Genomic DNA, 26352 nt, shown 5'->3' with positions numbered 1-26352 from the left:
AAGTTGTTCAGACTGCTCAAGGTTTTTTTTTCTTCTTTTTTCTTCTTTTCCCCTCCCGAAGAGAAAGTATCCGTCATCAAAGTTATGCAAACCAACAGTGCATCTGGGTTCCTGATTGATCCCAAGGCCGGGCGGATTAAACTGGGGATTTCCACACTTTCCTTAAAGAGCAGAGCGAATAAACAGTCATATTTATTGCAGTTTATATGAAAAGAAGTTACAACATATTTATCATTTATATGCAAATGATTTTTGCAAATCTCAAGAAATAATCACAACTGATAATATACAGTACTTGGCACTGTCGAGGACAGCGTGTCTGTGCATTCAAGTGAAAGGACTGCCTTTGATTGTCCTTTTCTGTTTACAGCAGGTGTGTGTATAGAAGACTTCTCAGCATTGCATGGTCACTTTTCATTGATGAATGGGGTAGAACGTGCTTAAGAGAAAGGTACTTTTAACTACAAAGTACAAATCTATGTGGGTGTACCTAATAGAGACTGAAGTAGATACTTTCAAATTTTTGTCTGCTTCACTCCACTGAACGTGCTGTTTCAGTGTCAATGTAGTTGAGCTACTGCTGGGTGCAGCCGGGCAGAGCTGAGCAAGGAGACCTTATATGATGTCACATTGGGGGAAATCGAACTGACGTATTTAAACCCTAGCCAATACAAAAATGGAAAATGAACAAAAAAACAATTCTCCATTTTTTTTGTTTGTACAATCGTAGTATAGATTCATCCGACCATCTTAACATGACTAAAATGTTAGAAAACGTAATGTTTTAACGTTTAGAAACGTAAAAAATTGTTTTTAGCACGAACACTAGTGCACATCATTGCCTTTTCCCCCCCCAAATTATCATTCATCCCAGCCCTTGTGATTCATGGTATTCAACAGCTCTCTTGGCTTCTCTTTCTCTCTCTCGCTCACACAGAGCACGTGTAGAGCACGCCTTGCCACCCCGTTGCCCCATGTTGCCGCCCGCCTGCCGCTGCTCTTAATCAAAGATTGGGTTTCTCTTTTCAGCCTCACTCTTTTTGTTCTCTTTTATCCTCTTCAGACAAGAGGCAGCAGGTGGGACTGCTGCACTGAAGCACCTGGCCTACCTGTGCCATGTGTGAAGTGGCGGAAACATATCTCTATTTTCGATCCGCTTCTTTTAACTTCTCCCCTCTTTCGTTGTGAGAGTTGGAAAGGTTAAGATAGAAGGGCAGCAGAGCTCGCCTGAGGGACAGCAGATGTTGGACGGAGCAAGCCCTTTCAACTTCAAATCTCAGTGAAATCTGAGTAAAATAATCCAGCTGGACGTGAATGGGAAAGACAGGAGATAAATGAGACTTTTTGATCACAAAGCTCTCGGGTGTCAACCACAAGAGTTGGTAGAAGAAGGCAGGACGGCAGCTTAAGATACAAAGACTGGCACAGCGTATAGCCCGAGCATGGCAAAGGCAGACTGTTCCATCACACCACCTGCTGTATCCATGCTTACAAGAGCACATTTACACACATGCACACAATTTTACAGCTAACAGACTTTTTTTTTCTTGGAACAATATGGTTTTGTAATGCAGAGTTTCTAAAAGCAGTGTGAAGGAGGCGTGTGGCGTGAAAGGAAACACACCTGTCACCATATCGCACCTGTTCTGTAGACGGTCCTACTCAAATTTCCATCAAGGCTGACAAAAAAGGTGTGGGGTTGTTACTTAACACTTACACGACCAGCACACCTGACACACTCAACAACACCTAATCCATCACCACACACACCAAGCACACATCAAAACCACACACTAAGATGCTCTCAGGTGAACAAGAGTTTGTGTGATTTGTCTAAATTTTCAGTTAACCACAGGAATGCATGAACCACATAGTTAGTTAGTCCTCCTGACCGCTCCAGCATTGCACGCTATTACACACAGACATTAAAGAAAGCTCTTCCACTCTGAGCAAGACCACATTCACAAATATCAGGGTAGGGAAGGAATGTATCCATGCGTGGAATAACTGACTCCTGGAGAGTTTTCTGTATGCCCACAAGAATGACTAGAACAGACGGCAGTGTATGAACATTGTTTTATGTAAATTATGTAAATTTCAATACTGATCAGGTACCATAACATTACAACCAGTATTGTGGAGGTTTAACCAGTATTGTTGAACCTATAACCAGTATTGTGTAGGTGTGTACTGTGTTCTCTGCAGTTTTTGGGTGTAATGCGTTGTACTAACTAACTCTTGGATTACTTATTTAATGTTAATCTAACGTGTTAGGTCCGCCATTTAAGTACTCAGTTATTTAGTTATTTTTCCAAAAATGTAATCCCTTATGTAAACAACTTATGTAATCTTTGAGCCAGACAGCAGTCATTCCCGAACTGTTAATGTGTGTGTGTGTGTGTGTGTGTGTGTGTGTGTGTGTGTGTGTGAAATTCGTTCTACAAGCCACGCCCCTGATAACCCGCATCCCCTCTGTTATTCCTGCTGTTATACCCCTATCTCACCTATGCGGTTTGACTATGCGTGGACGACGCGCAGAAAGAGGGAAACCTAATCACAGCGCCAAAACCGTACTTATGGCCACCGCACGAAACCATGTAGGTGAGATAGGGGTATTAGTAGTTTTGATTATAGTAGTTCAGATTATGGGAAATGAGTGATGATGGTAGAATAATTATAAAGGTCTTGACTAAAGTTTTTATTTTCTGCAATGGAAAAGTACTCGAACTAGTTACTTTTATCAAAAAGTAACGCTGTAATGTAACTGGTTACTTTTTAAAGGCAGTAATTTTGTAATGTAATTAGTTACTTTAAAAAGTAACGTCCACCAACACTGGTTCTCTGGTACCAGGACATTGACAGCGGATCTTGCGGGTGCTTCGGGTTGGGGGTGGGGTCTCCTCGGGCTGGACATGTTTGTCTGGCGCATCCCATGGGTGCTTGATGGATTGGGATCTGGTCAGCAGCCTTGAACTCAGTGTAGGAGCGGTGGTGCTCTGGTGCCTTTGTATCATGGCCAGGATTGACTTTTTTCAATAAGTTGTGCTGCATTGGCTTTTCTGTGGGATTGGACTGGACAGGCGTGCCCACAATCTTGGGTGCCCACAATCCTGTCACCAGTTTACTGATTTTCATTGCAATCACTGTGATGTTTAATCAGTCTCATTTTAATTGGCTAACTTAAGTACTTTAAACCATGTTTTCTAAATATTTTGGCTTAAGATCAGTTGATAAGATTATCATAATTCAAAAATTTGTTTACTTTTATTAACTATAAAAACTGTAAAAACTATAAAAGGGGTAAATTCTAAAAGTGACATCTGATACACTAAGTCACAACTGACACAAAGTCTCCCAATTTTTAGCTTTGATTACCACCAAAAATAAGGAGGCCAGTTCATGTAAACTCAAAATGATTCCTCAGGCTCCCAGAACCACTCTTACACAATTTGCATCCTTCATTTGCCCGTGCCATCAGGAAAGAAAATCTCAGTACATTCAGGTAGCCAGCTGACTACATTTTATTGTCACATAACATTGCTAAACCTAGACCTTACCAACTGAAGCAACCCCAGAAGCAAAGTCTTGTATAATAAGCACTATGCATGACGGGTGCACATGGCTTCATGTGCATCCCCTTCTTAACCTTGTCACACCAATCACTTTGGAATAGGGTCAATTTGGACTCATCTGACCACATGACATTTTATCATTGCTCCAAAAGTCAAATCTATTGCTTTTTAAATTTCAAAATCAGTTCTAAATGTTTCAATGACTTGAAATGATAAATTTTCAGTGCTGCCAGCCGTTGACAGGAGGTCTTACCCCTAGACAGAGGAATATCAGGCAGTCTGCTAATTCCTACTGGATTAGAGGCGGATCGGCTGAGGCCCCCAAGAAGCCACCAAGCTGGAGGGGCTTAACCATGACCGAAAGCGGGTCAGCAATCCCAAGACAGCAACGTAAGGAAAGCAAGTATTGACTGTTGCAGTGTAACAGTACGCATGTTTGCAAGGGTGAGTCAGCTGACTAAGGGAAGAGTAGGCTAGTAGGTCAGTATGGAGAGGAGGCAAAAGAGCTTACTAGCTTAAAGGCAACCAAGTAAACAACAACCAAAGACACAGGAATATTACTGATACCATCCTGTGTAATCACAGCAAATAGGCATTTGATGAGCCAAGTATTGCTGTGCGCTGATTTACACACCTCCAGAAGGCTAGGGTGGCGAGGTCACATGCATAACAGTCTCACAAATGTGTCCAAAAAAAGCATCAAATCAACCAAACAAGTGCCTGCAGACAACTAAATTTATGTTATCGCTTTGTTTAAGAACGTTACAACTGAGGAGAGCATTTGAGGGATTTATAGTCTTTCTTAAGGCATGAAAACTGGCAATGATTCGCTCAAAAAATCAACACCACCACATAAATCTGAGGTCAGGAGTCTAAGAGCATAGGTAACTGAAGGGGGGGTCATGATCTAATAAGATTGAATACTAGTTTGTGAATGTCAAAACTGGAAGATGATCTGGTAAAATTCAATGAATTGACCTCCAGCTCCATAAAAAAAAAAAAAAGACATGTTCTTATCGGACACTGCCTATCCTTTGCTCATTGAGCCACTGCAAGCTCAGCCCCAAGATCCCATGAAGAAACCCTTATGGTGTCCCAAAAGAAGCAGGGTGTAGGCCCATATGGCAGGAGACACACACGTGATCAAGTTTAGCCACAGATTTCACTTCATGGCTTTAAGCCTAACAGGATTGGTAGCATGTTGGTCTCTGTAGCCACAGCTTGCATGCAGCACTGGTGAAACAATAATGACTGTGGGAGGGTTAAAATAAAGGAATGGCACAGGAAATCCGAGACACGCTCCAGCCATTGTGGTGGAACAGTAAGACGCGGTGGCGGTGTGGGAGGAGGGTTGACATGCAGTCAAAGAACGGGAAGGGAATAGGATCAAAGTCTGCCCCACAGGATGGTGGGCCATTACAGGAAGAAATGCGAAAAGAGTGGTATGGATGGGTGGATGGAGAGATTGTAAACAGACAGGAAAATCAAGTGTCAAGCATATGAAGTTACAAAGGACCAAACCTCCTTAAACATTTTTTTCGTCACACTTACTCGTCCCCTCCTCCTTCTTTTCGAATCTGCACTTGTGGAGTCTGGATTCTGGGGTTACATGTGATAAATCAGTGCTACACCTGATTGCAGGGACAGTTGTTTTATCCAAAAACACATACTTTTAAATACAGTCGGAGGTAAAAATGGAATATGAATTACTTACCAGTGTAAATAACAGGTGTGTTAAAAAAGAAACGAATAGGAGACACACTATTTAAAAGAAAGGTGTCAAACGGCACATTCTCCCCATGTTTCTCTTTCTCTTCGGTTTAGGTCTGGAGATGTCCCAGGCTATGGCTCCAGAGGTATACCATTTGTCATACAATTTTTCACTAGCACAACCCTTCAGCCAGAAAACTAATTAGTGAAATGGCATGTTTTGTGCACAGGGAGAACTATAATACTGTACATGGCATATGCTGTCCTAACAATTTTGGCCACCACTATAACTCAGAGGAGCAAAATCACCCAGAATGCCCTTTGCAGTTTGTAGAAATAAACTGCCATTGGGGTAGGATGCCAAATCTTAACAGAGCTAGTTGAGAAGATATACGGCACCCATCATTCATTTTTTTATGTCGCAGGAAATGGGGAGTAGAGTACAGGGGCAGAGCAACCACAATAACTTAAAGGTACAATACCACTGAGGTTCCTTTCCGAAGAAATACATAGAAAGAGTTCCAAACATCTGAACACGAAGTGTACAGTTCCTGTTTTACATTTCCACCTAATTGACCATTAGGTAACGTAATAGAAGAGAAGCAAACTGTGTGAGAATCACGTAATTTCAACACACAGCGCTAGAAGTGAACATGAAGGGCGCTGATGCTCTTCAGCAAATCTTACAAATTAAACAAATCTATGAACAACATAGGGTTTAAGTTTGATCCACACATGGCGTGCGGAGAGGTGTGAATTTCTAGTGTTTGGAATGAATGAACCTGTTCTGCCTCCCTGTCTGGTTGAGTGAGAAGCATGGAGAAGCATGTACATTTACATCTTTAAATCTATACTTTGTGTTTATAGTTTAACGTAAACCAGCATAGATTGTAGATTATCATCATGTAGTTCTGATTCGGGTGCAATATTAAGCCATGGAGTACCAAACATAGCTGGCTTAAAGCGACGTCTAGCTGTCATCCAGACATAGGTCACGATTATGTAAACTGTGATCCAGGCAACAGCAGAATGTGTGGGACAAATCCAGCCTACTGCATTATGAGTGGTTCACAGAAAATCAGTCTTATCTGCGATTCTGTGGTTAGATCATCCATAAGCATGGAACGTGAGCCAATCCTAGAGCATATGAAGGCAGGAATTTAACTGTAGTGTTGCTTTGGCACAGTTTATCCTATACAGGGTCGCAGGAGCCCTGGATGCACAAGGCGGGGTACAGCTTGGACAGGGTCCCAATCCATCGTAGGTCACTCATTCACACACTATGGGCAATTTGTGAACACCAATTGTTTAGTTAGGAAATCCACCAAGCATGGGGAGAATATAAAAACTCCATACCCACAGACACGAAGCAAGAATTGAACCTTCCACTCTGGAGGTGTGAGGCCACAATGCATAATTTAAAGCCCCATATATGCATCATCTAAAGAAGACTTACATGGATTTATGCACGCATTTACATTTTACATTCGCAGCATTCTCCCTTATCCAGAGCATCTTACGCAAGTGCTTTTAAATCTCAATCAATAAATGTATCTTTCCACTGGTTCACTAGGATACTGAGTAGACGTACCACCAGTCAAACACTGTTGGATCTTTTTTGCTCAGGTGGCAAAAACAAAAAGTTTGTTACCCCAGATATCTACGACAAATATATATATAAAAATATCTCATGAAAATTGCCAGTGAGGTGCCAGAACAGAGAAAGGTATGCCTAACTATGCCTAACGATAGTGAATGCGATTCAGACCTGCCCATCCGAGTCAGGTTGGCTTCGTAACTTTTATGGAAAAGTGGCCAGTGTGCTTATTCACACATGAAGCTGATCCATTTGGCAGATGCGAATAAAGAGCATGAACCATTCAGGTGTCCCAAAACTCTAACTTCAGTCCAATTGACTTGGGTTTGTGTGCTTAACAGAGTGGAGTGTGTGAATCCAGTTTCATTTATGGTTCACGTGATCGCCTTAGCCATCGGACCATACTGAGACAGACACTCTCGCTCATCTCACCAGTCTTTACCGAGGACCCAAGAATACACATCGAGCCTATTCACTCATCAGAAAGCTGCATGTTCTGTGCATTGATGCATTCAAAGGAGCGTCCCGTGAAACGGAAGAAGGGAGAACAGACGTGCCTTATTCTATGAAAGCAAAGCATTTAGCAGGAAGCATGAGCTACTGCTTCCCTGGTTGCCATGATGTTTGCAGTGTCCTCCAGTAGCGCAGAAACTACCGAGTACGTAGAGCGTGCACCAGACAAACATCTCACTCACTTCTACTCACTGTTACACGCTAAATAAAGACAACAGCACAGTGTCTACAGTGATTTCGAAACACTAAAGCCTTGACTTTGGAAAAAAGATTTTCCTCTTACTTTTGAGAAAGCGATTGCGAACCCATTTGTTTTGCTTCCGAGCGTAGCGCCGTGTTGCCTGCTTCAGGGCTTCGATACCTGTGAGAGGGAAAAAGAACACAGATGCACAAACATCAAACCCGTGACTCACACATCAATACATCAATTCATCTGCTCTTTCAGCACTGAATTCTGGATCCGGTTTATCATTTATCTCCTTGTGTGGGCGTAAGGACACAATGTAAGCACATGTAATATGGAACATTCGGCATGTCGGAATGAAATGGTGGTTAATACCAAAAATAAATACAAACATGACATGATTCCTAGTGACGCAAACAGCTGTTATTTCGCACTACGAATCTACAAAACCTAATATTTTCACTGTTTTCTTGTACTACTTGATTTTCTTGTTTTGTGACAAAAAATAAATAAAAATTGAGTCACAGTCAAGAGTTCAAGAGTTCTTGCAATTCATTTCCTGAGAAAGCAGGATTTATGGCTCAGGAACACTTTAGCAAGGAGGCGTCTTTCCAGGTTAAAAAAAAAAAATGCAGACACTCATATATTGTGCACAACTCAGCTACTGCACTCAGCAGCCGATCAGGATCAAGTGTATTGACTAGAACATGTCTATGCATGGAAACGGAGCAGATCATTCTTGATTAGATGTATAATGGTTAGGGAATTTACAAAAATTCCAAAGCAATTAAAAATGGCAAAATGGCAAAGCAATTTTCAGTACTACTGTGTGATAACATTTCCATCGGATACATTTATACCTGTGTCTGAGGAGACTAAGTAGTTTTTGTTGCTTTTCAATTAAAAACATTCATATTTATTAATTAATTTTATAGCAAGACAATAGTATTCCTGAAAAGAACTGATATCCTATATTAAGACCACATTTGAAACCTTTTTGTACCGAGTTTGAACTTGATGAGCTGTGCGTATTAAATATCTATATATTGCGGAACCGCAGCATAAAATTAAATTCATAATTTCGCATTGCGAAACGCATTGTCCCATTGGAAATAATGTAAATGCAGATAATCCGTTTCAACCACCTAAAAATATCACTATAATCATATTTTTGCATAAAAAAAACATTTAGACAAGACATGTAAATGAGGTAAAATATTAAATAAATAGACATTAAACCTCACTTAACCTTAATTTATGATTCCTCTCTAAACTGGGGGCTTCAAAAACCAAACTGAAAGCGGCTCCCTATACTTCTTGCTACCGTCCTTGCTAACATTCTTGGTGCTATTTCTTTCCTAATCTTGCACAAAATGCAAAAAACTGACGGGAACAAGTTTTGAAAGGCTCCCGGACATACGCGCAACTCGTCTACCGAAAATGCTACGTATTCCGAGGCCATTTTTTAGCAAAATTTATTTTCTTCAGGCAAAGGCGGGGTCATCCATACGCCAAGGCACCACTATACAGTACTGTGCAAAAGTCTTGAGCCACACCTCATTTCTAGATATTAAATAAAATTATGTAGTTTTAACTAAAGAAATGGGAACAAATATTCTACTGTGATAGACTACAAAGTGCCTAAAGAAACAGTTTAAAAATTGCCACAACCAGGACAGCAACCTCGTTTCCCCTCTTGTTTATTCCAACCACGCAGCATTCAGCATCACCAGTATACTAATCACTGCCCTGATCATCTGCTTTGGTTTCTCACTGCTTCATGACTTAAATTTCATGTTTTTTTTAAGCTTGAATGATCCATAGGTCACTGTCTGGCAAACAAATACCAAAAAATAGGAGCAAAATATGCTTCAGAAAGCATGGAGAACTATTTGGACATAAAATATGAAGAAAACAGGGATAGCTTAAGAATTCTTGCACAGTACTATATATCAAACTTTATTCTTTTGTGTTTAGACAGTATCTTTAATAAATAGTTCAAGGGCTGAACCTGAGTTTGCTGTGCTCACGAAAAAGGAGAACAAGTTTATAAGAAATAAAAGAAGTACAAGTTATTCACAAACATGATGCAATAAAGCAAGTGTGTAAATGTCAGTTTCTCTACCCCAAAATGGTTTTAACTATTAACTGAGGCTGTTTAACTGAATAAGATGCTTGTTACTAGAAAAAGCCTAGCTACATGTATATACAGTAGGTTGTAGGTTCAGGTTGCTTAAAAGAAGCCCTCATGTTTGATTGATACGGAAACTCCAGTGAGATCTGATGCCTCTGTTACTCTTGTTAATGTTACTAATTATGTCAGACCTCATAATCTCCAAAAACCTTTCTAATTACAACTGTGTAATGGAAAACAGACACTAGGCTAGAGATTCTCGCATTCAGATAAGTAACCGTATTATATCAGGTGGAAAAGCACTAGAATTGAAGTACAATAAAATGGAGGCTAAAAATAAATAAATACATTTAATGAATGAATGTAGACTTTAGGTGTCTTAATGTGCCGTACCTTTACTTTTCAGCTTTTCGCGTTCCTCCTGGCTGATGTCTTCTCCAGCAGTGAGGTACTCATGGAACTCCTTAAACCCAATAGACTGGAAGATGCCATGCTGGTAGTCCTGGCTAAAATACAAAGAACAACAAAACATTGAAATGGTATTAAAATTCACACACCTACTTTTGTTTATTCAAGATTTACAGCTTTACATTAATTGCAACTTGCTAATCCAAAAGTTATGAGAATTTCAAAAAAACTAAATAAATAAACCAATAAAAAGGTTTCGTGTTGCAGACTACTCTAATCATGCAACCTCTAGTATCATAGCTTTAGTAATTGATGAATTTATGCTTGCTTTTAGAAAAATGGACAGTGATCCTGTGAAGCTTGTGACAAATTAGTTTACTGTTCAGTATAGCAAGCATCAGTCCACTAGTAACACTAAACGCCCAGGCACCTAAATTCTGGTTTACGACCGTGCCTGAAGTTTCTGAAAAGGTTTTTGAAGATGTTTCTGAAGACGAAATGCATCTATAGACATCAGACTACCGGATAGAGTGAATATCTGGACAGATTTAATGATCGTGTATCTATGTGCACAAGAGAAAGATGGGGAGTCAGGAGGCTAGAGCAAAGTTTGACCTTCCTGCTTTGTGACGGCACCGTCTGAAAGGAGAGACGATCAGCGGAAGGGAGGCAGACAAAGGCGGAACAGAGAGACGACTGCAGTAGAAAAAGTGGGAGACAGAAGACTAGTGAAAGCGGAGAGGGAGAAAAGTGCATGGGTGGCCAGTTTGCGTTGCCCGAGGATGGCCTGAGTAGAGACAACAGAAGATTAGTTGGGGTGGGAGGGGGTTGTGGGGGGGGTATTGGGTATTGGGAAATGCTAGGTTGGGGGTGGGGCTTTGACTAGCGCAACGAAACAGCCAGCCACCAGTGTATCAATTCTCTGCATCCCCACCCATCCCAAGCGTGCGCACACACACAAACTCTCTGCAGTGCAGCCAGACAGCCAATATCACTGCACAACCTGCAAGCACCAGTCCAGACTATGATATCAATAATTTACTGTCTGATAGAGATCTTATTATATTAAATTCACTGCTAGGTATGAGCTATATAAGGCATATTACAGCATTACACCAGCAAATGGAGACCATTAATGAATCGACTCAAACATCTTACAATGCATGACGTGTCTAATGTTGTGCAAATCTACCAGCTTCAGCCTGTCTGGAGTACTCCTACTCTTTCGCAAAGCTGTAATTCAATCTCTCCATATGTCACTTTTATCTTACCCAAGCCTAGCTACTTACGCAACACTTAGTTACTGTTAGAACTAAATAACACATTTTATTCAGCCCCATGAAACAGCCCAAAACTGAACCAGAAGTCGGGCGGGCGGGCGGGCGTGGGGGGGTTGGGGTCGGGGTTGGACATACTGGCAAAATTTTTCGTCATCCTTAGGGTGAGAAAATGTACAGCAGGCACATACAAACGAGAGAAGTGCATTAGCTATTAACATTAACAGATTGTGTAGTGTTACATAAATAATGCATACCTCAGACAAAAGTTCATTCTAAGCCGGTATTCTCAGCTGCTAAGACTACTAACAGTCTGGACTGCGCCAACATTCAGGCAGGTGATTGTTTACATTTCATTTGGTGTTTCCAGGCTTTTGTCAGCGACCCTGTACAAAATCATTGCTCTAAAATAAAAAATACTTCACTCAAGATTTATCTGCTAATCAATGTGCACAAATTTTCATTTCCAGTCCTTGATTACAGCATGATGCTATTTCATATAACTTCATTTAATTATTATCATTGGATCAAACTAATAGAGAAATGTTCAAAACATAATCTTGAAAAACAGTTTGTTATTTCAAGATTCTTGAAACCTGGTAGTACTTTTTAACTTTACTGTTACTGCTATGTGTATGGACGGTGGCAACGTTTATTTATGGTATACAGTGATAACACAAGGGGTGTTAAGGTCAAATTGAGATTTGTGATGAAAGTATAAAACCGATTAGTATTTACAGAAGTCAAGCACAGTGTCAAACTACAAAAATAGCTTGTTTATGCAAAAACCTCAGCAGCAACCTCATTTCCCCTCTCCTCTATTCCAACCACTCAGCATCACCTGTATACTAATCACCAGCCACATCATCTGTCATGCTTTGCACCCTTCTCTCACTGGTTCATACCTTAAGTTAGATGTTTTGAGACTCTTAGCCGCAGTAAAATATGTGAACAGTGCAAAAGATTTAAAAAAGCTGTATTTCCTTGAATGACGATCCCAGCCCAGTCGTTCCTGCTAATATTCAGAGAACGAAATGGCTGATCTTTAAAAATTGATGGATACAGTATCTTGTCACCAACTTGTGGAAGAGATGCATTTGTCGGTTGGAACTGTGCACACAGACATTCACGAAAACACCACTTGCACATTACAGGAAATCAGCTGGAAGTTATTGCCAGTCCTGATCTCACTTCAAGCCATTTCGACATGTTTCAGACATTAACGGAGTTCCTGGGAGGCCAGTGTCTTGGTCTTGGGTGAGCATAAAGTCCTACCCTGCGTATGTAATAATTTCTTATATATTATGCTAGATACCAACATGAACATTATGGCATTACTTAGCCCATTTATAATTTATTTATTTTTTATAAGCCATATGATTCCCTAATGTCAAACATATATTAGACAAGTCCAAAGATTTTAAAGACTTTTTGCACACCCTGCATCATTCTTCTTAAGCTAGTTTAATTAATGTACACCATTTAATTTCGACTATAACCCTGTATGTGATTAAGTTAGGCTAAATCTATTGTTATGCAATAGGAAATCTATGCTATTACCGTACACGAGTCTTATTTTGAATAAATATGATATATGGTAACATGTAAGTGCATTCTCTTGGTATTTTTGAGTTCAGGCTTGTTCCTAATAATAAATCACGAAGAGCTAGCAGACAGTGCAGAGTCAAAAGATTGTGCCAAAATGTGCATCCCTAGCGAAGCCTTTCTGCTTTGTGTCTCTACTGTTCCTTTGTCATTTTCAAGTGATCTAAGTGTTTCTTCTTGTAGAAGTTGGCTGCGCAGCCAAGCACTTACTGAACCCCTCTACAGAACAGTATGTCCAACGCTGAAGCCATAAGCAATACGAAACCACAGGGCAAAAACAGAGTAACTGCTCACAGCATAATTTTGATTTGCAAATGCAGAGCTTTTCTAAGATATTGTGATACATATGGGAAATTTGATGCTTTGTAAATTACTAAACATTTGGCTTGATTAACATGATTCTATTGTCAGACACCAGGTTAACCGCCTTGTTTTGGATGCAATTCAAACAAGCTGTATTGAGTCATACAACAAGCAATGTCAACTAATCATGTTTTTTTTTTTTAAATATATCTTTTATATATATTTTTTTTGCCTAAAATTGATCTACACACATCACTTACTATAACCCTCTACCCACTCTGCCATCCATACCCGTTTTAATGTACACCCATTATATGACTGTTATTCTTAATTTTTTTTAATACACTGACTAAAAAGGGACAGAAACAATAATTTTGCAGAAGCATACCCTTAAGGACATCACAGTCATCTGAAGAGGGAATGGAAAACAAAACAAAATCCCCATCAGCAATGTAGGTGCTGCCCCACCCCTAGTACCATTCAGTTCTGTTAGTTGATAGTTCTGGTCCAAGCACAGAAAAGCTGTCTGTACAAAGCACTTTCAAATTTTGACGATATTTCTTAAGTTTGATAGAAATCATTCCAATTAGATACTTCCAACTTAGCTGTTTACATGGATGCTAATTAAATGTGTTTTTACATGCGCGAGGTATTTAATCAGAATACTTTTTTTGAATGTTTATTCTGTCTGACATTTAAAAAAGAAGTATAATTTCCATCATTTCCAATAAATCCCGCTTTCTGCAATATGATTGGTTACAAGAATTCATTCTTATCTATGGTTGGTTATATGCTGTACTATGTATGAAATGGAGAGTCAATCAACGCCCCTTTCCTCAGTCAGGGCCCCAGCGGATGAAAGTAAAGACTGGAGAGAGAGAGAGTTATTCTCATAGGGGTTTTATTAATAAGTGATAGAAGCAAAATTTTCCTCCCAGGAACTCTTCAAGTCACCTAATATTCCCCCAACATGGGGGACAGAAAGAATATGTTCATTCTAGCAAGAATTAAACGATTGGGGTCAAGTGTTTACATAGTTATTGATATTATTAGAACCTATTATTAAAGGTTTACACCAAGAATCATTTGGATTGTGTCAGACTGTTCTGATTAATATGTTTACATGATCCATTTTTATTCAGATCGGGCTATTATTCTAATTATTATTGTAATACTACTCTCCTTGTTAAAGCACCTAGTGTGTAAAATGAGACCAAGTCCCACTACCTACCAATTTATACCATATATACTGTAGATATATGGCTAAGCAAATTTCCATTCACACTAGAAAGGGGAAGAAAAAAAATATAAATAAAAAACAACCCTAACCCTAGATTTTTATACACATGCAGGCACGCACACACATTCATTCACAGAATAGCCAAAATCGGCCATGTATACATACTCCAGAAAAAGAAAAACTTAATATTCTAATACAAAATATATTGACATACGTTATATTTTGATAAATGTGATAATGGTTAATATTAATAAAATGTATATTGGGCATCGTTTAAATGCCACAGGCTACCTGAGCATTGTTTCATAAAAAAAAAATCCTGACATGTTAATAAATTTTAGGTCTGACCCTGGGTGGGTGTGTGTGTGTGTGTGTGTGTGTGTGTGTGTGTGTGTGTGTGTGTGTGTGTGTGTGTGTGTGTTTGTGCGTGGATGTATGTGTATATACACTCACCTAAAGGATTATTAGGAACATGCGTTGTTTGACCCCCTTTCGCCTTCAGAACTGCCTAAATTCTACGTGGCATTGATTCAACAAGGTGCTGAAAGCATTCTTCAGAAATGTTGGCCCATATTGATAGGATAGCATCTTGCAGTTGATGGAGATTTGTGGGATGCACATCCAGGGCATGAAGCTCCCGTTCCACCTCATCCCAAAGATGCTCTATTGGGTTGAGATCTGGTGACTGTGGGGGCCATTTTAGTACAGTGAACTCATTGTCATGTTCAAGAAACCAATTTGAAATGATTTGAGCTTTGTGACATGGTGCATTATCCTGCTGGAAGTAGCCATCAGAGGATGGGTACATGGTGGTCATAAAGGGATAGACATGGTCAGAAACAATGCTCAGGTAGCCTGTGGCATTTAAACGATGCCCAATTGGCACTAAGGGGCCTAAAGTGTGCCAAAACACATCCCCCACACCATTACACCACCACCACCAGCCTGCACAGTGGTAACAAGGCATGATGGATCCATGTTCTCATTCTGTTTACGCCAAATTCTGACTCTACCATTTGAATGTTTCAACAGAAATCGAGACTCATCAGACCAGGCAACATTTTTCCAGTCTTCAACTGTCCAATTTTGGTGAGCTCGTGCAAATTGTAGCCTCTTTTTCCTATTTTCAGTGGAGATGAGTGGTACCCGGTGTGGTCTCCTGCTGTTGTAGCCCATCCGCTTCAAGATTGTGCGTGTTGTGGCTTCACAAATGCTTTGCTGCATACCTCGGTTGTAACGAGTCAAAGTTGCTCTTCTATCAGCTTGAATCAGTCGGCCCATTCTCCTCTGACCTCTAGCATCAACAAGGCATTTTCGCCCACAGGATTGCCGCATACTGGATGTTTTTCCCTTTTCACATCATTCTTTGTAAACCCTAGAAATGGTTGTGTGTGAAAATCCCAGTAACTGAGCAGATTGTGAAATACTCAGACCGGCCCGTCTGGCACCATCAACCGTGCCACGCTCAAAACTGCTTAAATCACCTTTCTTTCCCATTCTGACATTCAGTTTGAAGTTCAGGAGATTGTCTTGACCAGGACCACACCCCCAAATGCATTGATGCAACTGCCATGTGATTGGTTGATTAGATAATTGCATTAATGAGAAACTGAACAGGTGTTTCCTAATAATCCTTTAGGTAAGTGTGTGTATGTATATATATGCACACACACACACACACAGTCGTGGCCAAAAATTTTGAGAATTACATAAATATTGGAAAAGTTACTGCTTAAGTTTTTATAATAGCAATTTGATTATATTGAATCACTGCATTTCATTGCTGTCATTAAACGACCTGCTGAGATCATTTCAGTTATCGTCTTGTTAACTCAGGTAAGAATGTTGACGAGCACAAGGCTGGAGATCATTATGTCAGGCTGATTGGGTTAGAATGGCAGACTTGACATGTTTAAAGGAGGGTGATGCTTGAAATCATTGTTCTTTCATTGTTCTTTCATCGTTAACCATGGTGACCTGCAAAGAAACGTGTGCAGCCATCATTGCGTTGCATAAAAATGGCTTCACAGGCAAGGATATTGTGGCTATTAAGATTGCACCTAAATAAACAATTTATAGGATCATCAAGAACTTCAAGTAAGAGGTTCAATTCTTGTTAAGAAGGCTTCAGGGCGTAGAAGAAAGTCCAGCAAGCGCCAGGATCGTCTCCTAAAGAGGATTCAGCTGCGGGATCAGTCATGTTCTCCGATGAAGCTGATCTTTCTAATTGTTTGGGGCATCTGGAAACAGGATTGTCCGGAGAAGAAAAGGTGAGCACTACCATCAGTCCTGTGTCATGCCAACAGTAAAGCATCCTGAGACCATTCATGTGTGGGGTTGCTTCTCATCCAAGGGAGGAGGCAAAAACCTCCTTCCCTCAGTCAGAGCATTAAAGATGGGTCATGACTGGGTCTTCCTACATGACAATGACCCAAAGCACACAGCCAGGAAAACCAAGGAGTGGCTCCTTAAAAAGCATATGGACTATTTAAAAGCAAAATAACAGGTCTTTATGGGTCAGAAATCTGGCTGATAAGCAAATGATCAAATACTTATTTGACACAGTAATTCACAAATAAATTGTTTAAAAAATCATACAATGTGATTTCCGATTTTTTCTTTTTAGATTCTGTCTCCCACAGTGGAAATGCACCTATGTTGAAAATTATAGACCCCTCCATGATTTCTAAGTAAGAGAACTTGCCAACTTTTGGAAGTTTCTCTGAAAGAATTTGACTCTCAGTTAAGCTGGGCACAAGCCATAATCTTTCTAACCTAAATAAGTAAAAAGTGCCTATAATGCTAGTGTTTTAAAAGGAGCTTTCTTCTCATCCCTTTGAAGGAAATGCAGATTAAGCACTTGCTTACTCCCTCCCTTTACATTATGCAAGACGAGTTTGGTTGCGACAGGCTGGGACATGTTTAACACTTTGAGCCCAGAAAACAGGTTTTGCTTGTTAAAGCACTTATTCCTGCATTTCTCCGACTGTTCAACAACCAAAAAAATCATTTTATATATATATATATATATATATATATATATATATATATATATATATATTAAAAATAAATAAATAAATAATTAAAACAATCATTACGTTCTGTTGGATTTGAGTAAATCAGACTGGCTGCCATATCATCATGGACCTTGTTGGCAATTAAATAATTTTCAATTAGATGTGACTGTGCTGCCTGTTTACACACATGCAAGACCTGACCCGTATGCAATTTCTATGTTGGCATCATTCTCCCATTCAGCTAACAGCTTCTTTCCCAGAGCATCGCCATGGCTGGAGAAAGGACAAGTGATTCCACTGTGACTACTGTGCTCTGTAGCTTTTGTATTCTGCCTCAAGGTTTTGAAGTTTACATAGGCATGGACAGCCTTGTACACAGGATGGTTTAGAATGGTTGTATAAGTTGAATCAGATCTCTGTGTACAGAATTGGGAACATACAGTGCTGTGCAAAAGTCCTGAGCTACTCCGCATTTCTTCAAGCTTTGCTCTCAAAGAGCCAGACTTTTATTTATTTACTTACTTACTTTTTAATGTATACCCGTACTTAAATAATAGTTCCCCAGGCTTCCTGAAGGACTTTTCGGCTCTCGTTTTTGGCAAGTTTTTATCTCTAATTTTCATTCCAGTCTTTATACTTGACCAGTTTCAGAGGAATATTTTTGGTTTGTTAAGCCACACAGTGACCTATTGATCATTCAGCCATAAAAGCTATCTAACTTCAGGCAAGAATCAGGGGTGGATGAGGACAGATGATCAGGCGGGTGCTTAGTATACCTGCGATGCTGAATGGTTGAAACAGGCACAGACGAGAGGGGAAATGAGGTTGCAGCTGTGGATGTTACAAAGACAATCCTTTTTAATTCTATCTTTAGGTACTCTGAAGCTTTTTTGCACTAAAAGAAATTGTTCTCAATTCTTCCATTTCATCTACATACTATAATTTAATTTAAAATAAAGAAATGAGAAATGGTTTGAGACTTCTGCACAGTACTGTATGTCTGTACAGTACTCTTGGTTAATGCTTGCTTTACTGTTCCATATGCTCAGGTCCTACTCCCCCATCACTCTCAACTAACTACCTGCTTAAACACCATACTGGATAAATCAAATGTGAGCAATTAGGTGTGAGTCAACCAGAAATTTGATATGTTTCGGATTTAGAACCTCATTTGCAAGTGGTCCGAACACTTTACACACATGCATCAATATCTGAAACAATTGCTGAAACTGGCTTTACATCAAAGCCCACGGTTCATCAATAACTCATGCATATTTAGTATGCCAGCTAACTGTAGCTTTAACATACACTATGCTTACATATTTTCATATGACATGTAATGCAGTTCTATAAGTGTGCACACAGGAAATGCTGCTGAAGTACTGAAACCTCCAATAGATAATAATAGATAGTGACAGTGATCTGAGAGGCAGAAAAATAAAGCAGGACTTCGAATTGGTCCATTTGGAACAATGACAAACAGTTAATCACCTGTTGTCCTGGATTTTCTTCTCATTAAATCGCTGATGGAAATCTTTCAGTTCGGTAATCAGGCCTGAAGACAGCATCTGATCCACACGCTTGTCCAACCTCTCATCTAAAACTACAGGATGAAATGGTGTGACGACAACAACAGGAAAGAAAATTAAAAAGAAAGTGGTCATCATCATCCATGCCTCTGGGTAATGAACACGGACAGGAGAATCCATCATACCGTCCATGTTGGAGTGCAGCCAGAAGATGCAGGGATTCGAGAAACGCAGAGGACCTCCAAGACCATCTGCTCCATCTTGCTCTCTCTGCTCCTCCAGCAAACGACTGTGCTTGAGTCCTGTCTCCTGGTAAACCTGAAGACTCCTGTCAATCCCCCCCCAAAAAAAGGAGCGATTATTAAAGAGTAAAAAAAAAAAAAAAAAAGCAACTGACTAGCCAAGGCTAGTGAAAACCACTTGGCCAGGCTTCCTAAGACTGTTGCCATTTGGGTAAATGCATCAGTGCAACACTATTCACACTATAATTGTATATTATACGTTAGATCATAAAGCGTGTGATTTGAGTGGTGGGCTCCCCTATAATGTTTGCATTAGCAGTTTAAAAAGATGCAGTCCCTGGCTTTAAATGTCTTATCATCTCCCTTCCAGTACAGTAGCAGTGACTAATACACGCATCAAATACACCATTATAGTTATGTATAGTTAATATTATGACGGAACATTTTAAACTTTATAGTGAAATCTCCAGTCATGTGCAATACTATGGTGGAACGTGAAATTTTTCTTTCTGTCTCGGGGAACCACCACAACTGGGAAAAGTGCAATTTAAAACATTTAAAACATTTAGAATATTACTGTAAATGCCTGTCATTCACTCTCTGTATGTATACATATATTCATTGAGTACAAACATATTACTTAGTCAACTGTGTTTACTTATAGTCTAAATATATATTTATGTAAATATTTTTTACTACACAGATGTCCATATTTTATAGCCAGATTGTATAGTATACATTTATACTGCTAGTATTTGTTATTTTATTTTATTTCCCCTACTTTTATTTTATTTTACTTTATTTTGTTGTTTTCTTCATTTTTAACTTTGTACTGTCCACTTGCTGCCGTGGCAAAACAAATTTCCCACTTGTGGGACTAATAAAGGTTTATCTTATCTTAATAAGCAGGAATTATAGTCTCTACATATCTTTGCCCCAGGTGATTGTTAATATAGGTGACTTGCACGGTTCCAAGAAGGAAATTTTGCATGTATTTCTGATCAATTAGGCCTGTGTAAGAACAACACAGGTGGTATATACTTTCATCCACTGGATCTCTGGTTGAGGAAGCAGCAGTGATTGGCTCACCATCGCACATGTAATAATGCTTCTGACCAATCATAGATGAGACTGCATCCTGGTAACCAATCATAACCCAGAGGGTGAGATTTTTCGATAAAAAACAGAAAGCTGAACTTAACCTTAAAGTTGGCCGAAAATACTTTTTCTGTTATATTTCCCACAGGATAACCGTTTATCCGTGGGCAGAACCACTATTTGTGTGTGAAAAAAGTTACATTGTGAAACGTGACGTCTTATCGGATCAGCGTCCATGCAAACAGTTAGGTTGGAAGCATTTAAATGGGAATGATTTTTATTGGACTAAAGAAATATTGTCCAGGTAATGTATAAATATAGGTCACCAATGTACATGCTTATAGAGAAACATAAAGAGTTATTTATAGAGACGCATGAAGAATTAACTAAATGTGGTATATTGTAATGCTGCACGATTAATTGCATAAAAATGAAATTGCAATATGGACCTGTTGCAAATTATTTTATCGCAAAAGGCTGCAATTTATTATAGAGAAATACATGCATAGAAGGGAATATATACAGTACAGTAGGTGTGTGTGTATTTGCACAGTACTGTGCAAAAGTCTTAGGCACCATATCATATGCTGTACCAATTTTGTTATATTGTTTATCACGTCTGCATAATTAAGTACAAAATCATTTAGTATTTCCATATATAACTTAAAAATTAATCTCCAGCAAGCTCAGTAAAACCTAACAGCTGTTTTCTTATAAAACTGCACAAATCTGTGTCTAAAACTCCTGAATTTGTATATATTGCAAATTCTTGAGGAACTTTAGGTATATAAGGTCCGACCACATACGTGAAATTTGGAATAAACACAATGGTAATCACCATTGGCCGCCACGATCCCTAGTTGGACTACAGAGGTTCCTAGATGGATGGATAAGATGAATAATTTAAGGATAGACAAATATGTTTGAACAGAAAATGGTATAATTAATAGCAATAAAGAAAATAGTTGGAATCATAATATGTGTCAAAAAAAAGAGATTTATTAAAATCAAATCGTGCAGCTGTAATATGCAGGCATTACTTCAAATGGTAGCAAAAATGACTTGATAGTGTCACAAAAAATCCTTTTTGAGATTTTACAAAATAAATTGGTAATTCTGTGGTATCTAACATTTTTGGAAGTTTAGAAATTTTAATGCAGTTATTAAACACGTGCGTCACTAATCAGCTGCACGGACATGGAATAGAAACCGCTGGGATTTATATAAAGGGAATAAATTTTCTGATGACGCTTTAACTGCGACAAGAGTACAGTCAAGCTATTGATGTCAGGGAAAGCCAGGGATTGCTTGGAAAGTCTTGTTCGGCGTGTGTCTGTTGTGCATTGTTCCGTGCAAACTGGTTAAAGGTCGGATGAATGAAAACTATGTGATGACTGTAAGCCTAATCCTATGTGGTGTGGTGATAGTTGAGATCTACTGCTCGCAATTTTTTCTCTAGACAAAATTATATGATTGGAAGAACATGGGCATGCTTTTAGGACAACGTAATTTCAGGAATCTGCGTAAGCTGAGAAATCATTATGAGGTTTCTGTTCAAGCCCTGAATGCCACTAAATCTTCCTGAAGCTCTTATGCACACACACACACACACACACCTCAGAAGAAATTCCTTACATGTTTACCGAATACCTTTAAACCTAAAACCTCATAGAGACTTGGTACCAAGATCATTTTATCATAAACAAAGATCTCATTAATTTAACTGCTGCATTTGTAAACATACTGTACATACTACTCAAATGTTATTTAGAGTAAATCTCAGAACCATCTGCGAACAGATATTAAGAAGAATCATGACCCTGCTCGATGAATGAAGCCTAACACCCAGCTTGCTACCATTTTACCCGTCTATGTAGCAGATGATATGACAGCTGAGCAGCTGCCACCGTGTCACGGGCCTCTGCTCCGACCGTCAGTGAAAGGAAATTTCAAAAGCAACAGATCTATTACTGAGAGAGTGAGGGACTAAGACTGACCCACCCCCCCACCCCCCCAAAACATGATGGCATCAATTAGCCAAAACGCAGAGAGCCAGATTCGCAACCCTCTTAGAAAAAAAAAAAGTGGTGTTAATTGGTCCCATGATGGTGATTAAAACCTAACCAAAGCATCCGGAAAACGAGTGTGTGTAGCGTACAGCAGGCTGGTGCAGCCGGAGGCAACTGTTTCACACAGGTGGGGAGACAGATTTATAAAAACCGGTGCCAGGATTAGACAGAAAAAAATGGGTTGAGGGCGGGGTAAAAAAAATAAATGTGCTAGGTTAGTGAAGCCCTATGTTCTCATTACAGGGTATTAGTGAAAGATGTTACAGAGAGCAAAGCCAAGATTTTTTACTCTCCATTTCTGCTCATTAGATTAATGAGTACTAAGGCTGCACCAGCCAGGATTGTTGCTGTTGTTGTTTTTTTATTTTATATATATAATTGGGAGTAATCAAGCGCAAATAAGTGCAAGCTATAGGTGATCTTAGCTAAAATTACCAAACTGATTTTATTATCAGACATATAATCTATAAGAAATATATAAAAATAGCATTTCTACTATTTCTAATATTTCTATTTAATAAAGAATAAAGCTTATTTTATTTTAACATCACCAAAAGTTCCTTAAGTTTATTGCTTATGTTATACTAGCTATAACTCCTTTTTCTGCCACTTTTTGCAGCTTATTAGGTCGCCAAAAAACAGTGTATTACAATTTTCACACTTTATACATGAATGGTGTTAGACATCTTATACTGTAAATCTGCATACGTGATGATTTATTTAGAACAATGTTAATATGTCATAATAATATGTTATGATGGTTGATTCAATTAATCATTAGTTGTTGCTACAAGCGGTGTTCAAGTGGCAAAGTGGGACTGGACTAAAATGTATTGTGAGTGATGGCATGAAACCGTTGGACATTTACTGAAGCACCGTACGATGATAAGACTCCTGGCCGCAGTGAAACATTTGAATGGTGGAAACATTTCATGTTGATGAAAGTCCAGTTGTGACCGATTGGGGGTTTCAGGTTAAAAAGCAATCTAAAGAGTTTCAGCTCCGGTAGCTCTAGCCAAAATCAACTCGAATGACTCCACCGCTTACCTCGCAATCTTTCGTGCATCATTGGGGTGTAACATGGCCGCCATTTCAGGGTCCACCTCCATCAGGCGTTTGTGAAGTTCCGGACCTCCCAACTTCTCCAGCTCAGCTTTGGGAATGGACGAGCCACTTTGAAGTCGCTGTGTTCCATTCTCCTGTAGGGAAAAAACAAAACAAAAAGTGGTCTCAGGAAATCCGAAAAAAAAAAAAAAAAAATCAGTCACGATACATACAAGGAACATATTTTATATATAAAATACCTCGGTGTCAACAAGAACTTTCCATAAAATAGATTCGATGTAGTAGTTTGTGCCGCCAACAATAATTGGGAGTTTCTTCCGTCGATGCATGTCCTCAATGTGCTGCGTTAAGGAAGCAGTCCAAAATAATCATCATAGAAGAGTTACCAACATGGGGTGGAACTTCTAACCTACTTTTCTCTTTGATTTATTTATAACTACAGTTTGGTTATTTTGGTTTGGTTTAGGAAATCAAATGTATCCTAGATGCACTATGATGCTCTTAAAAGGTTTCAGCATAAAATCTGATGTATAATTACTTATTTGACATTATTGGGGGAGGGCAGTCTGGATTAACAGACCTGGCAACCCTTAAGATGATTAATGTCTAGCTCCCTTTGTGGGAATTTCCACTATGAGTCGTTCAACTCTGCTCAACTGACCAGTACGGATAAAGTCAGTTAATATTGGAGGGGAAAAAATACAGAAAGACAAACAGAACTGAATCACGTAGAAATTCCCATCATTTTAGTACATACCTGCCTGTGAAAACAAACTTCTTGTTTCATATTTATGTAGATTTGATCTACATCTACTTGCATGCCATTTCAATCAGCTCCAAATAAATCTGGATATCTGGTTGCTGGCTGACAATGTGACTGCGGAGATTATAATAAAGATGAGCAGAGGCCTCATCACCTGTCTCCCTGGAGTAATTAAGCGGCAAGACAAGGCCCATAAGCACTTGTGCTCCCACACACACACACACACACACACACACACACACATGTTTCTTCACCCTGCATTATGCTGTTCTCCTGGGAAGGAGATCAAGGGGTGAGAGCGAGATAGGGAAAGAGACAGTGAAGGACAGGACAGACAGACAGAGAAAGAAGGACAAAAAGCAGGTTCATCTGTCTGTGACCGAGGATGACACCGCTAGTTTCCTGTGATATAATGAGCATTGATTACATCCTGTTTTAGTTCTTTACACCCAGGGAAAGGATGAAGGCCTTAGCATAAGACTGATTGCCGTGTTAAAGCCAGAGAAAATCTCCATTGGTTAAAATGCAAATCATATGCACCGAGCTGTGATTGTGCCTGGACATGCCCAGTGATGACTCCTCCCCACTATCAAAGACAGAGAGCATCTCCTGGATCTATTAATATCCGCCCAGATCGGCTCTCACTTCCTACAGCATCAGCAGGCAGCAAGAAGGAGGACACACACACACACACCCACACACAGATACGTACAGCATATCCATTTAAAAATGTGCACATCACCGAGATGGAAATACCACAGCATTTCACCTGATGTGCCCAGAAAAATACCATGTTCACTCAAATAATAATTTGGCCCAAATGTACAGGATACGGTACCTGGCTGTGTCTAGAAGTAATAAATAAAAAGCTGTTACTCGTAAATGCATTATGAATTATGATTTTTTTTATTTTTTTGTAAATGAGACTAGAGAGCGATTCTAGTTAATCATTACTGAAGTTACACTTAGCAAGAAAGCACATCTGCAAGACGGGAGCGAAAACACACACCTTAAATTATTCATACGTTTAGGGAGTAGAAATCCATTCAACCCTTCTTAACCATGAAGCTGTTGTGCTAGGGAGGCAAAAGAAAGGAAATTCCTTGGTTGATTATTGTTAACGTTAACAACCTGCTATTGATTAATTATTGACGAAGGCAAGGCTACAAAGCAGAAGACACGGAACGCGCACTTCCTTACGGCAAACATTACTTGATAGAGACCTGACCCTGAAAGGGCACACGCTTGTTCTTTTTTTTTTTTACAGTAAGACCAGCTGCTGAAAATGCCAGCTAATAATGTCAAACCTTATTTTGCTAGTAATATCTTACCACCATAGCGGCATACACAGTTGTCAAACTCGTAATATTTTATGTTGTGTAAATTATTATTGCATTGCATGCTTTGTATTGAAACTTCATTGTGCATAATTTAAAAATAACTTCATTTCATTAATCTTCATTAGACTTCCGAAAGGTGTTGCATTTTAAAATTCCATTCCTTACGACTTCCTTTAATTATTACCCATCTGATCCAGTGCCATTAAAGCTGCAGTCTAAAATAAAATTTGTGCATAAATATTCCACCTCAGTATGACTGCTTTTTCAAATTACCAGGTTCCGATCTTTTGTTCATCTTGTTCAAAACATGACTGCATGACTGCTGATGTGACGCCGAGTATGTACTTTAAATCTGGGCCAAATTATTCCCAGTTGTCTCTTTAACAACTTTCAGTGTTTGAATTTTATCCGGAAAAGAAAGAGATAATTTCATTAACATGCAGGAACCTACTTGATGCCTCGGTCTGATAAGGTTTATTAGCTTTTGTGCAGAAAAGGATATGAGAGACACAGCTTTGTTCCTGAACTCCACCACTGTGTAGCTGCTCACTAGAGGATCCATGAAGCTGATCATGTGATGAGGACACTCTGCCTGCTCCTCTGCGGTCACTTTATTAGTGATAATGTCCAGTCCTTTATAAACCTGTGGGAAGAGAATCACAAGACACGCAAAACCACAGGCATTA

The 26352-nt window shown here is 39.3% G+C and overlaps 1 protein-coding gene across 1 annotated transcript in view; it reads right to left on the bottom strand.

Annotated features, from left to right (window-relative positions):
* Nucleotides 1-26352, bottom strand: part of trit1 (tRNA isopentenyltransferase 1) — a 55428-nt gene that overhangs the window by 4204 nt on the left and 24872 nt on the right. The window contains exons 2-8 of the mRNA XM_053493230.1: nucleotides 26170-26309; nucleotides 23803-23902; nucleotides 23546-23697; nucleotides 19275-19417; nucleotides 19052-19163; nucleotides 10104-10216; nucleotides 7676-7753 (exon numbers count right to left, since the gene is read on the bottom strand). Coding sequence (XP_053349205.1) covers nucleotides 7676-7753; nucleotides 10104-10216; nucleotides 19052-19163; nucleotides 19275-19417; nucleotides 23546-23697; nucleotides 23803-23902; nucleotides 26170-26309 — 838 coding nt within the window. The remainder of the gene's footprint in view (nucleotides 1-7675; nucleotides 7754-10103; nucleotides 10217-19051; nucleotides 19164-19274; nucleotides 19418-23545; nucleotides 23698-23802; nucleotides 23903-26169; nucleotides 26310-26352) is intronic.

This window comes from Clarias gariepinus, chromosome 3 (genome assembly GCF_024256425.1).
Source record: "Clarias gariepinus isolate MV-2021 ecotype Netherlands chromosome 3, CGAR_prim_01v2, whole genome shotgun sequence".
NCBI classification, from domain to species: domain Eukaryota; kingdom Metazoa; phylum Chordata; class Actinopteri; order Siluriformes; family Clariidae; genus Clarias; species Clarias gariepinus.
Note: the sequence above shows the minus strand (reverse complement) of the source record. Positions and strands in the feature narration are given on the sequence as shown.